Source organism: Hyperolius riggenbachi, chromosome 9, assembly GCF_040937935.1.
Source record: "Hyperolius riggenbachi isolate aHypRig1 chromosome 9, aHypRig1.pri, whole genome shotgun sequence".
Classification (NCBI taxonomy): Eukaryota; Metazoa; Chordata; class Amphibia; order Anura; family Hyperoliidae; genus Hyperolius; species Hyperolius riggenbachi.
The window spans coordinates 158885498-158898743 of NC_090654.1; the positions used below are offsets into that span (position 1 = coordinate 158885498).

Consider the following 13246-nt stretch of genomic DNA (forward strand, 5'->3'; position numbering starts at 1 on the left):
GGTGAGTTGCAAGACCAGCAACCACAGTATAAAAACAAGTGAGGAAATTTAGGCGCTCCATGCTTGGCTACCCAGACACTGCTTTATTTGATCTGAGGAAGCGATCTGTGCTTCGCGAAACGCGTTATAGTTTTTGTGTCTGATTATTAAAATGTCTTTGTTATATTGGCATTGCCCCTTGTTCTTAGAGGTAAGCCATTTTATATTTATTACATCCATGGTTATTTTTGGGGTCCCTTCTCCCTCCCAGTGACATTCATGCAGATGGCTGTGCAGGCATTGGAGATCAATAGTCTAATCTGATACTACCAGGAAGCAAATAGAGGCTTCACATGAGTCAGACTTTCCACTCTAGTAAATTCAAGCAGGTTGAAGTCAGTCATATTGAAATTGACCATTTACTTGTACAAAGCACATTCACTGATGATCCTTATTTCTCAGATAGCAACACTTCTAGCAATGAGCCCAGCAGTTGCAACGTCCTCTGTGCCTCTGTTACTATGAAAAATATCCTCTTTACGTCTCGAGGATCTTCAGTTCTTATTTTCTCAGAATTCTTTCCTGGTTTGCCAACCCCCAGTCCTTCTGAGATAAGAGGGTACAAAGTTATTTTGAGTGACTTGCTGTTCTTAAATCTTGCTCCCTCTTAAAAATGCAGGTAGACTGCAAAGATACAGTAGTAATTCCTCTAATAAACTGAGACAGACTGCTTACTGTCTGGTGTTCACACTCCACTACCTTGTATATATTTTAAAAGTGTTAATGTATTCCCAAGGTTAGAAAATAAAGCTATGGTCACCATGCAAATTGTAAGCAATAGTACAGGGTGGGCCATTTATATGGATACACCTTAATAAAATGGGAATGGTTGGTGATATTAACTTCCTGTTTGTGACATATTAGTATATGTGAGGGGGAAAACTTTTCAAGATGGGTGGTGACTATGGCAGCCATTTTGAAGTTGGCCATTTTGAATCCAACTTTTGTTTTTTCAATAAGAAGAGGGTCATGTGATCACATCAGACTTATTGGAAATTTCATAAGAAAAACAATGGTGTGCTTGGTTTTAACGTAACTTTATTCTTTCATGAGTTATTTACAAGTTTCTCTTTGTTTACAGCCATTGACATGTCGCCGAGATTAACACGTGAGGAGCGGATAGAAATTGTGTTGATGTCTGGTGAACGCAGTAACTGGGTCATTGCAGCAGATTTCAATGCAAGACACTCTATGAGACCACTCATCTCCCATGCTACAGCTAGCAAACTGCTTACTAAGTTTTGTGAAACTGGTTCAGTGTTGGATTTGCCAAAATGTGGACACATGGATTCTGTCACTAATGAAGAAACATCATTGACTGTCCTAGCTTCATTCAGCAAGAGTCCACTCTCCCCTGGAGAGTGGCATTAGTCGAACATCCCTTCGGCGGATATTAGCTATTCACAAATGGCACCCTTACAAACTCCAGCTACTGCAGCATCTCAACGAGGATGACCCAGATCGGCGCACTGAATTTGCAGAATGGGCAAAACAAAAATTGGAACAGGACCCTCAGTTTACTCTGAAGATTTTGTTCACTGATGAGGCAAACTTTTTGTGAATGGTGAAGCTAACAAACAAAACCACCTCTATTGGACTGACACTAACCCACATTGGATAGATCCCTCCAAGACTTTTGGAACAAAAAAAATTGATGGTATGGTGTGGTATATGGGGTACAAAGATAGTGGGGCCATTCTTCATCAATGGAAACCTCAAGGCCACTGAATATGTGAAATTGCTACATGATGATGTGTTTCCCTCTTTATGCACTGAAGCTGGCACGTTCCCTGAGTTTTTCCAGCAAGATGGTGCACCACCACATTATGGGTGTCAGGTCCGAGCATCCCTAGATGAACAGATTCCTGGAAAGTGGATTGGTCATCGTTGGCCAGTTGAATGGCCCCTAAGGTCTCCCAATCTGACCCCCTTAGACTTTTATCTTTGGGGTTGCATTGACAATCCAACACAATGGACAGCACATTTAACACATTTTATAAATGGTCAGATACTTGTAAATAACTCATGAAATAATAAAGTTATGTTAAAACCAAGCACACTATTGTTTTCCTTGTGAAATTCCCAACAAGTTTGATGTGTCACATGACCCTCTTGCTATTGAAAAAACAAATGTTGGATTCAAAATGGCAGACTTCAGATATACTAAAATAAATACAGGAGAAAAACTATATACTAGATATACTAATGAGCCACAAACAGGAAGTTAATATTACCAACCATTCCCATTTTATTAAGGTGTATCCATATAAATGGCCCACCCTGTAGTTCAAATGTGAAGACAATACATCCATTTATTTATTCTAAATTGTTGTACTTAATGCTTGGATATTATCTTTAAGAGGAACTGGTGCCCTGCCTTTTTTGCCTTCTCCTCACATTTGGACTCTTCAAGGGCAGTTTTTGGGATGCCGAAAAATCCCAGCAGGAGCATTTTATACAAATTCACTATTACAATGCTAACTCAAAAATTATTTCAACCTAATGCCTGGAATCTGATTTAATACAGAATAGAATGAAATGTAATATTGATGAAACGGTAATAGTCTTTACCTATTATTAGACACATTGTAAGAGACAAACATTGCCAGTGATAGTTCTGTGTCATGGGCAGGGCTGTGATTGATTTCTTAGGTCATGCAACGGCTGGTACTAATGTTACAATTTCTCTTGTCTCCTATAATAGAGGCTTCTCTTCCGTGGTGGCACTGGGGGCCAGTGTAATCTGCAGCAAGATTCCGGGCTTGGCACCCAGACAGAGGACTATCTGTCTCAACAGACCTGATGCTATCATCGTGATTGGAGAAGGAGCTCAGTTGGGGATCAATGAGTGTCAATTTCAGTTCAGACATGGACGATGGAACTGCTCTGCCCTGGGAGAAAGGACGGTGTTTGGGAAAGAGCTGAAAGTGGGTATGTTACTAATGACTTGATACTGTTCAGCTGACACCTCAGTAATTTTCCTAGCATTGAACAATAGCAGAGTTATCTGTCTGAGTCAGCCATCTGCAAAACTGGGCTTCATAGTGGGAAATCGGTCATCACAGAAGCTCTTAAGAGTCATTCTTCAAAGTCTTCTGTTTGGCTAGTAATGAGACTGCAACTTTAAAAGGAATGCAAACTTTTTATATATTTAAATGATATCAAATGCTGAAAGAGTTCATATTGTTTTTAATCGGTAGTTATGAAATATGAACTATTGTTATGTATTATCAGTATATATTTAATAACAGATATAAGACAAAAAGAAAATATTAAAAAAATGGAAGCTTTTTTTTCTTTGTCCTGCTTTTTTAATGAAATGTCATCTAAATACACTTGTAAGAATCTTGGTAACTTTACTTTAAATTTCTACTTCATTCAGCTTTTTAACCGCTTCACCACCAAGGGTTTTTCCCCTTAAACACCAAAGCAATAGCGCTCCTTCCCTTCAATTCCCTATAACTTTATTACTACTTATCACAACAAAACAATCAATATATCTTGTTTTTTTTAGCCAACAATTGGGCTTTCTTTGGGTGGTACTTTTTGGATAAGAATTATTTTACTCTAACTGCATTTTAATGGGAATAATAAGAAAAAAACTGAAAAAAATAAAATATTTCTCAGTTTTCGGCCATTATAGTTTTAAAATAACACATGCTACCATAATTAAAACCCACACATTTTATGTGCCCATTTGTCCCAGTTATTGCATTGTATAAAATGTTCCCCTAGTACAATGTATGCCAATATTTTTGGGGGAAATAAAAGATGCATTTTTTCAATTTTACGTCTATTTACAAGCCCATGATTTAAAAAATAACAGTAATACACCCTCTTGACATATTAAAAAGCTTCCGTCCCTAAGGTAACGATTTATGTTTTTTTATGTACATTTTTTTTTTAATACAAAAAGAAACCTGGGTACCATGAGAGACTGCGGAATGGAAAGAGTTAATTTTTAATGTAAATGTATGACTTTTTATTTAAAAAAATTGTATGTAGGTGTAATTTTACTATTTGGCCACAAGATGTCCTCATGCATTCCCTTCTGTTGCATACTATTAGCACGCTAAACAGGAAGCAGTGCGTGGATGTGTATGCATCGGCTTTTGTGAATGACGTGGCATCTCATTGATCACCGGCGCTCTTTCACACTGGGACTTGGATAAATGAATGGTAACTGCGTTCCCATTCACTCATCCCCCTTCACCGATCGGCAGTGGTATCGAGTGGGACCCCCCCGTTTCCTATTGTCATTTCCCATTGTGATGATTTATCCCAGATTTACCTTTTCTCTAATGCTAGGTACACACCATACAATTTTCTGGCAGATTTACCTGCCAGACCGATTATTTCCAACATGTCCGACCTGAATTTCGATCGATTTTTGGATTTTTATTCAGTTCTATGAAAATCGATCAAAAAAACGTTGAAAAAAAGACTAACAAAGCGTTTGGAAAATCGAAAAATCGATCGAAATTCAAATCGGACATGTTGGAAATAATTGATCTGGCATGTAAATCTGCCAGCAAATTGTATGGTGTGTACCTAGCACAATAGTGCATCAAGGTGGGGGTGGGTGGTGTGTGTGTGCATGGCTGATATTGTGGTAAAACCCCAACAGTGTGATGTAATGATCATGGCCGTAATCTATCTATACGTATTTACATCATATATATGGATCTCTTGAAATGTGTTTGTACATTTATATAAATGTATATCTTTCAAGTTGACAGGAGCCCCCCAAGTTTCTCAGGGCTCTTCTTCTCTTTGGCATGTAACACTGTCAGGAGCACACTCACTTCTTGATTACAACAAACTCTTCTCCTTTTTCTCTTTGGCCTGTAACGTTGGCAGGAGTGCACCTGTTTCTTGATTGCCACAATCTTTTTTCTTCTTCTTCTCTTTCATATGCAATGTTGGCAGGAGTGCACAAACCGTTTAATTACGAACAACTCTTCTTCTCCTTCTCTTTGGCATGTAACATTGACAGAGCCAGATTTGGACATTTTACTGCCCTAGGCCCACTGTCACCAACCCTGCAATTTTGTCCCGCACCTCAAATCGCTCGTCCTGTATACCACCCATCCTGTTTATGCCCCTGGTCCTGTGCTATCATCTTGTGCTCCTCCCATCATGTGTACTTTCCTGGCCCTGTGCTTGGGTGGAGCACAGCACAGGATGGGAGAACAGGATGTTTTCTCCATTGCTTGCCCTTGTGGAAGCAGGTCAGCCACAGATGGATTTGTGACTGCTGCAGTTTACATGTTTGGCAGTGTAAATGCATGCTACCCACCCCTTTCTTTTTGGTACCCTAGGCCTTGGCCTTTGTGGCCTTGCCTCAAATCCGGCCATGAACATTGGCACTTGGCAGGAATACACCTGCATCTTGAGCACAACAAACTCTTCTTCTTTTTGGCATGTAACATTAGCAGGAGTGCATCCGCGATCATGAGAAACTCTTTTTCTTTTATTTGGCATGTAATGCTGGCAGGAGCACCCACGTTTTGATCACATGGAAGCAGAATAGGCTGTGGACCCTGGTGATGACCGGTGGGACAAAAGCATTAATTAAAATACATTATGACAGCAGCAGGAGGAGTTGGTGGTACCACAGCTTTAATTAAATTAAGCAATGACAACAGCAGCAGGAGAAGTTGGTGGTAGCAGAATAGGCCGTTGAACCTGGTGGTGGAAACACAGCATTAATTAAATTACATTATGACAGCAGCGGCAGGAGGAGTTGTTAGCATGTTGATGGGAGACAGAAACTTGCTCACAGAAAAGGTCTTGTGTATCAAGGGCTGTCCCTCCACCATATGGGAAGCTGTGGAGGGTCCAGGAGTGGTTACTGTGGACTGGCTGGCGTCACTAGCCTCAATTTTGGAGGGAACAGTGAAAGGTTTTCTTTGTTTCTTGCTGGCTGCTGCTGCTGGACTCGCAGGAGGATAGAATGGTTCAACAGAAGGAGGTGGTGGTGCTGGTCTGCTGCTGCCTGCTAGCTTGAAGGGGTTGCAGCAGTCACTGTGGTTTGGGAGTGGGTGGTTTCAGCAGAGGTCTGTGGCAGCTGGCTTTTATGTCGACTGGAAGCCCTCCTCTGGACTCCATGATTTGGTGCTCCACCTGCCTCGTCTGAGCTGACATCAGAGACATTTGGAACAACAACAGGGTCAGCATCCTCATTTCTCCCTTCCTCCTCTGACTCCAGGACCTCTACTGCTGCAACATCAAAAACCACTGCAGATTGTGATTAACTGCCTGCCACCTTCTCCTCACATGGATCCTGACTCCTGTGACCAACGTGTAACAGGTAGTTGCTGCGGATGTCATCATCACCACCACAACCACCACGTTCCTACAGGTGACAGACTAGACAGAAGAGAATGTGCAGCGAGCACTCCTCCACCTACGGATCACCATCCTGCAGATCCTGCCCATCAGGTCCCAAGGTCTTTGCAGCCTCCAAAGCTACCTGCAACAAACTCCCTGAGGCTGGGCTGAAAACCAATGGGGTTTCTTCCAGTGAACTGGGGACAGTTGTGGTAGATTTGACCTGTGGTCTGCTGCTGTTTGCAGGATGGCAGAGAACTGTGTGAAACTGCCCTGCTACTGGGACATCAGCTCCACGACAACCTCAACATGGCTCACCTCAATGGTGGAACGATCCTGGGGGCAAAAAAGGCTGAAATGCACCTCTCCTCTCAGCTCCCTCCACAGTAGCTAAGCACCCACTGGCTGCTGGTGGACCAGCCAGGGAAGCGACAACTTAGTCCCTCCAGCCTCTGCCCCTGCCAGGCATTGTAAGTTATACAAAAAATTTTATTCAACAGTAAATGTGTGTAAATGAAATGTGTAGTGACTTAAACAGTGCAAACTGATTTGATGTCTGATAGAAGCAGGAAGATTTTCGTGCGGATCTAAACAACTTTACCACTAAACTATTTTCTCCACTAATCAAATATACTAAAACTAAACATAATAGGTCTTCTAAATACTTTTGTTTTTTTAAAAGGCAAGTAACGTACACAAACAGACAAGTAGTTATCTCCTCCTTGGGCTTCAAATACCACTTATATGCCGATGATACCCAAAACTATCGCTACACCCCCAATCTCTCCCCTCCACCATGGACAAGATCGCCTCCTGCTTTTAGACTATCTCCTCCTGGATGTCAGCTAGGTTCCTGAAGCTTAACTCCCTATTTTCCTGCCCCGTACTGCACCACCCCTCCCTGATAGTCATGTCACGCTCAACAACACCTCTATCTGCCCTACCTCCCAGGCCCACTGCCTGGGTGTCACCTTACACTCTGCTCTCTCAATTAACCCCCCCATCAAAAATGTTATCAGAGCCTACAATTTCCACCTTTGCAACATCTCCAAAATCCTCTCCTTTCTGACCCCAGCCACTACCAAGCTTCTCTTCCATGCCCTCATCATCTCCTGCCTTGACTATTACAATGCCCTACTGTCTGGCCTCCCTTTGAAATGAATTTCACCCCTTCAATCAGTCATGAATGCAGCAGCTAGACTCATCCATTCTTCCCATCGCTCTGCTTCCACTTCTCCCCTCTGCGAACCCCTACCGGCTCCCTATCTGCTTCAGGATCAGTTTTGCCAGGCCTACAAATCTGTGCACAAGACCTGCTCAACCAACATCTCTGAGCTTGTCTGCGGATATATACCTGCCCCTCTGGTCCTCCAATGATCTCCGCTTGACCGCCCCACGAATGTCTCACTCCCATGCCCGTCTACAGGACTTCTCAAGAGCCGCCACCGTATGGAACTCCCTTTCACCTCCCCTCAGACTTCCTCCTTCCTTCAACACTTTCAAGCACGCCCTCAAAACACATTTCTTTAAAATAGCCTACCCCCCATCTACCAAAATGTAACTCTCTTAGCTGAGCATCTTTTTCACAACCCTACTTTATACTTTATGTGTCCTTCCCCCACCCTTTAGATTGTAAGCCTTTGGCAGAGTCGTACCCCCCCCCCTCCTTTAGGGTGTCATTCTTGATCTTGAAACCCCAGCTATGACACCCTTACCATGGACTAACTCAGAATTGAATTGCTGGGTCTCTCAAAATTCAAATGATCATGCATCTTATACCCTGTTTGCATGCACAACCTTGTGCTATGTTGTATAACTGTTTGTTACCTTTCTTTCTGTCACTCCTTGTTTACATTGTATGTAGCCCTATATATTGTCCAGCGCTGCATAGTATTTTGGCGCTTTATAAATACAATAACTTACAGCGGTCCACGACCTCTTCCTTTCCAAAACCCTCACCACCCTCGCACTCACTGAGAGACGGCTTACCCCCTCTGACTCTGCTGCAGATGCTGCCCTCTCCTATGGGGGAGGACTGGGGGAGGGGTGGGTCTGCTCCTCTCCCCATTCTGCACCTTCCGTGTCCTCACCCCACCTCCCTCCCTACAATTTATATAATTTGAGACCTCTACCATCCCCTCCCAGCCATTGTTGTGGTCTTATATCGCCCTTCGTCGAGCTCCATTCCACACTTTCTCGACAACCTTGCCTCCTGGCTCCCACACTTCCTCTCATCTGACCTGGCGTCTCTTTGCCCCTTTCAACTCCCTGCTTAAACCCTCCCATCCACCCCACTCTCCATTTCCTCCCTCTCTGTCACAGAATTAGCAACCCACTTCACCAACAAAATTGTCTCCATTTGTTAGGAAATGTCCATCCTTCACGCGTCATCTTTAACCCCTTCCCATCCAGCTCCTCCTCCACCCTATGCTATCCACCCTATCCTCCCCTCACCTCCATCACTCCTACTACCATTGAGTAGTCAACCACCTACTGCAGACTTCCCATACTACTACCTCCCTCCTTCTGACTTACTCTGTCCTCACCTCCTGGATTTGTCCCCAGTCCTCACTGCCCTGTTTAACCTCTCCTTATCCACAGGCCCCTTCACATCAGACTTCAAGCAGGCCACTGCACTACCCCTGCTCAAGAAACCCTCCCTCGACCCCTCACTACCCTCCAACTACCACCCTATCTCCCTCCTTCCTTTTGCCTCAAAACTCCTTGAGCGTCTTGTTCACAAATGCCTGACCCAGTATCTCAATGCCAACTCACTGCTAGACCCACTGCAATCTGGATTGCGGCCTGCACACTCCACCAAAACACCTCTCACCAAGATGGTCAATGACCTTGCCTTAGCTAAAGCTGAAGTTAAGTACTCCTTCTACTCCTAATACTCCTAAATTTTAGCCTTTCACATTGTTAGGGGGTGTGGTTCGAGATAATGGCAATGAACAAATTACATGGCAAATATCAATCATTTCTTGATCTCTCTTTTATTTTCTAACATCTCACTTTGCACTGTATTGATTTATCCCCCCCCCCCCCCCCACACACACACACACACACACACACACACTACAATTTTTCCGTTCCTCTTTAAGTGACCCTGATTTCAAATATGCAGCATGATGAGATGAATATGTATATTTAGCACCTATATTATGTAGAACTTAACTTTCTGAATTGCTTTTCATTGCTTATCTCATTCTTGATATTAATTTTGCAAACAGTTTTGAAAATTATTCACTATTACTGACATGACTTGAGATATGTAATGCATTGTGGAACTCTCAAGTAAAACAGTCTACATAGTCAATACATCAATATTGAAAATAAAGAACTATAGTTCACCATCAGAGGTGCCTTTTATGTGATTTCATCTGAGTTAATTTACTGCATGCTTCTTATTATTTGCTATTCATCTTATTGCATTTTGTTTCTTTGTCTAGTTTAAATTCTGTGACTCCTTTCAGTATCTGAGCCTCACAATGGCATATTTTAACTTTCTTTGTTGGTCAATTTTTCACGCATTTTTCTGTGTGTTAATACATCTTTGGATGTCTCAATTGACTCATCTCCATTGAAATCTCTACAAACCTCTTGCAGGGACTTATTATCAGGCACTATTGATACTTTGACAGTTCTCATGGTTTTACAAAGGTCTCCCAGCTAATTATGATGATATCTATACATATTGAAGACATCACTGCACTGATTGTTGTTTGAGTGATTTCATTTAAGAACTACAGTTGGTCTTGTTTCATATTATGTCTTTACAACTGTGGGCTTTTTGTGTGTGTTTTCTCTTTTTCCCACAATCTTAATCCTGCTGGTAGGTTAATTGGTATCTAAGAAAGAGAGAGAGAGAGAGAGAGAGAGAGAAAGAGAGAGAGAGAGAGAGTGTGTGTGTGTGTGTGTGTGTGTCTGTGTCTCTGTGTGTGTGTGTGTGTGTGCGCGTGTGCGTGTGTGTGTGTGTGCGTGTGCGTGTGTGTGTGTGTGTGTGTGTGTGTGTGTGTGTGTGTGTGTGAAAAAGAGGGAGAAGGGAACTGTTTTGCTCACTGTTTTCATAATAAAGTTGGCCAGCCTTGGTGAACTATTACATAATAGTCACTCTGGACTGGTTCCTCAATATATGGGGATAGAGAGGAGCTGGTAATTCTAGTAACCATCTTGGTTTTGGCAGGCAACTTACTGGACGTTTAAATCCTGTAGTGTATGCCACTTATGCAATATAACAAATGAGACATGTGACCTCTCAGTAACCACAGTATCTTTGGACTGTAGCTTGCTTTTAAGATTAGTTTCGTTACTGAACACACTGTTGCTCTGCTGAATTTATTCAGTAATGCATATCAGTGTGTGATATGCAGGGATATGAGACAGTGCATAGGCAGCACACTTATGTTCGACAACACAGTGTTGCATGCATTTTGACTGGGAAGCAGAGGTGTTTCATGCAGTATTATTATTTTTATTTATAAAGCCCCAACATCTTCCTTGCACAGTACAAAACAAATATTGGGGAACATAGATACACAAGAAGTTAAAAGAGAGAAGGTCCTTGCCCTTGCGAGCTTACAATCTAGAAGGTAATGTGGTGGAGATACTAGGGAGTAGTATAGTTGAATGGGTCAGCTCTTCAGTAGAGCGCAACTTAGGTACCATGCACAAAAGAGGGTAATGTGAACAAACTGACAGACTTAGTGCCAGGGACAGTGTATGCACACAGGATACGCTGTAAAGGCACCATTGTGCATCCGTCACTGGTGTGAACTTAGCCTAAATCTGAAACTGAATGTTGTTACATTGTTTACAAGCTCAGCATCCATATTGTATTTTGTGAATGATTCTAACAAATCCCTTTCACTTTTACATAACATGAGCCAGGTCTAAAAGTAATGAATGGGGGATGCAGTGCGGTGGTGTAAGAAGTAAGAATCACCAAGACTATAACACCCGTTTGTTCTACTTCATTGCATTTACTGAGAAAAAGACACCTGGGCCTCTTCCTGTTAATCTCTGATGAGGTCTTCTCTACAAAGAAGTGCTCCATTTTCTTTCAATGAAAGGATCAAAATCATTCTTGAAAGAGTGGGCATCTGCATACCCTAATGAGCCATGGACCATCTTTTCTATACATCTTAGTATGACAATGAATAGTGATGAAAACTGAAGGCAGTGATGTTACCCAAACTGTTTTCATTCCCACCTCTTAAGATTCCCATTCCATTTCAATTTCACATTCTCCTTTCTGAAGCCCCCTCTATAGAGTGTTGGCTAACCCTGGGTCATGAGAGATATAATGACCTAACCCTTGGCTTTTTTTTTCTAAGACACTCTTTTGCCAACAGTTTGAGTTTACGTTATACTAGCAAACGTATACTAGTTTATTTAAAAGAATGCTGATTCAAAATAGATGTAGAAATGATTATGGAGACTTATGTGTGTTCATCTGTAAAACATCTTTGTTTTTTGAAAACAGCAACATTTTCATGAAAACATATTTTTCCAGTTGTAACTACTTAAAATCTTTTAGTGTTGTACAGTATAATATTAGGTTTTAAGATCCCGATTGGAATTTCATGGATATCCCCATTAGAGAAAAGCATGCTGTTTTCTAATTGTTAAACGTTTATCACTAAAAACAGTGATGCATAATAACACCCAGGGCTATGCTTTGATTGGTCTGTAGCTCTGGCTAGCTAGTACCTTTATGTATTCCTCCAGTACTTAACCTATTTTGGTTCCTGGACGTAGTTTCTACGTCCAGGAACCATGCGCGCTACCGCTCGCTCCCGCGGCCAATCGCGCGCGTGCACGCGCACTCCCGGCCGCAGATTCGGTAGCCAGGGAATAAATGTATCGGGCTACGGTGCCCGATCATTGATTCCTCTCCCCCGCTGAAAAAGCGACAGCTTCTCTCAGAAGCTGCGCCTTTTCTGGCCGTTCCCTTCTCGATGCGTCACTGTAAGCGTATGTTACGCTTAGAGTGACGTCATGTAAACAAACTCATGGCCGCCATCTTGTGTCCAAAAAGTAATACTACACCTGTAAAAAAAAATTTTTTTAAATTAACACACATTTACATTATAAATCTATTGTTTACATCCCACCCTCCCAAAACTACCCAAATAAAATGTTTACAATAAAAAAAAAAAACCATTACAATAAAAAAAAATGTAAATATTTACCTAAGGGTCTAAACTTTTTAAATATCAATGTAAAGATGAAATATTTCTATATTTTTTTTATTTTAAACTTGTAAATAGTGATAGATGCAAAACGGAAAAAATGCACCTTTATTTCCAAATAAAATATTGTCGCCATACATTGTGATAGGGACATAATTTTAACAGTGTTATACCCGGGACATATGGGCAAATACAATACGCGAGTTTTAATTATGGAGGCATGTATTATTTTAAAACTATAATGGCTGAAAACTGAGAAATAATGATTTTTTTCCGTTTTTTCTTATGCTTCCTGTTAAAATGCATTTACAGTAAAGTGGCTCTTAGCAAAATGTACCCCCCAAAGAAAGCCTAATTGGTGGCGGAAAAAACAAGATATAGATCAGTGCATTGTGATAAGTAGTGATAAAGTTATAGGCTAATGAATGGGAGGTGAACATTTCTCACGTGAAAACGACGGAACCTGAATGGGTTAATGAAGGACTTTGGGTCTTATTTATAAACCATTGATAAATGACACTTTATAACTTTGCAGGTTTATGCCATATATTGCAGTTGATTTTTCACCGTTTTTTTTAAAAAGTGAAAAATAACTGAGAGGGGTGATATAATGTAAGAAAAAAAAAACAACAACATCCTTTCAAATACATTAGTATGGTTCTTCTTAAAGAATGCACGAG

General features: G+C 41.5%; 1 protein-coding gene across 1 annotated transcript in view; it reads left to right on the plus strand.

The window, feature by feature from the left end:
- LOC137532762 (protein Wnt-7a) overlaps nucleotides 1-13246 on the plus strand; it is a 277058-nt gene that overhangs the window by 82679 nt on the left and 181133 nt on the right. Inside the window, exon 2 of the mRNA XM_068253623.1 lies at nucleotides 2744-2970. Within this exon, the coding sequence (XP_068109724.1) occupies nucleotides 2744-2970 (227 nt within the window). The remainder of the gene's footprint in view (nucleotides 1-2743; nucleotides 2971-13246) is intronic.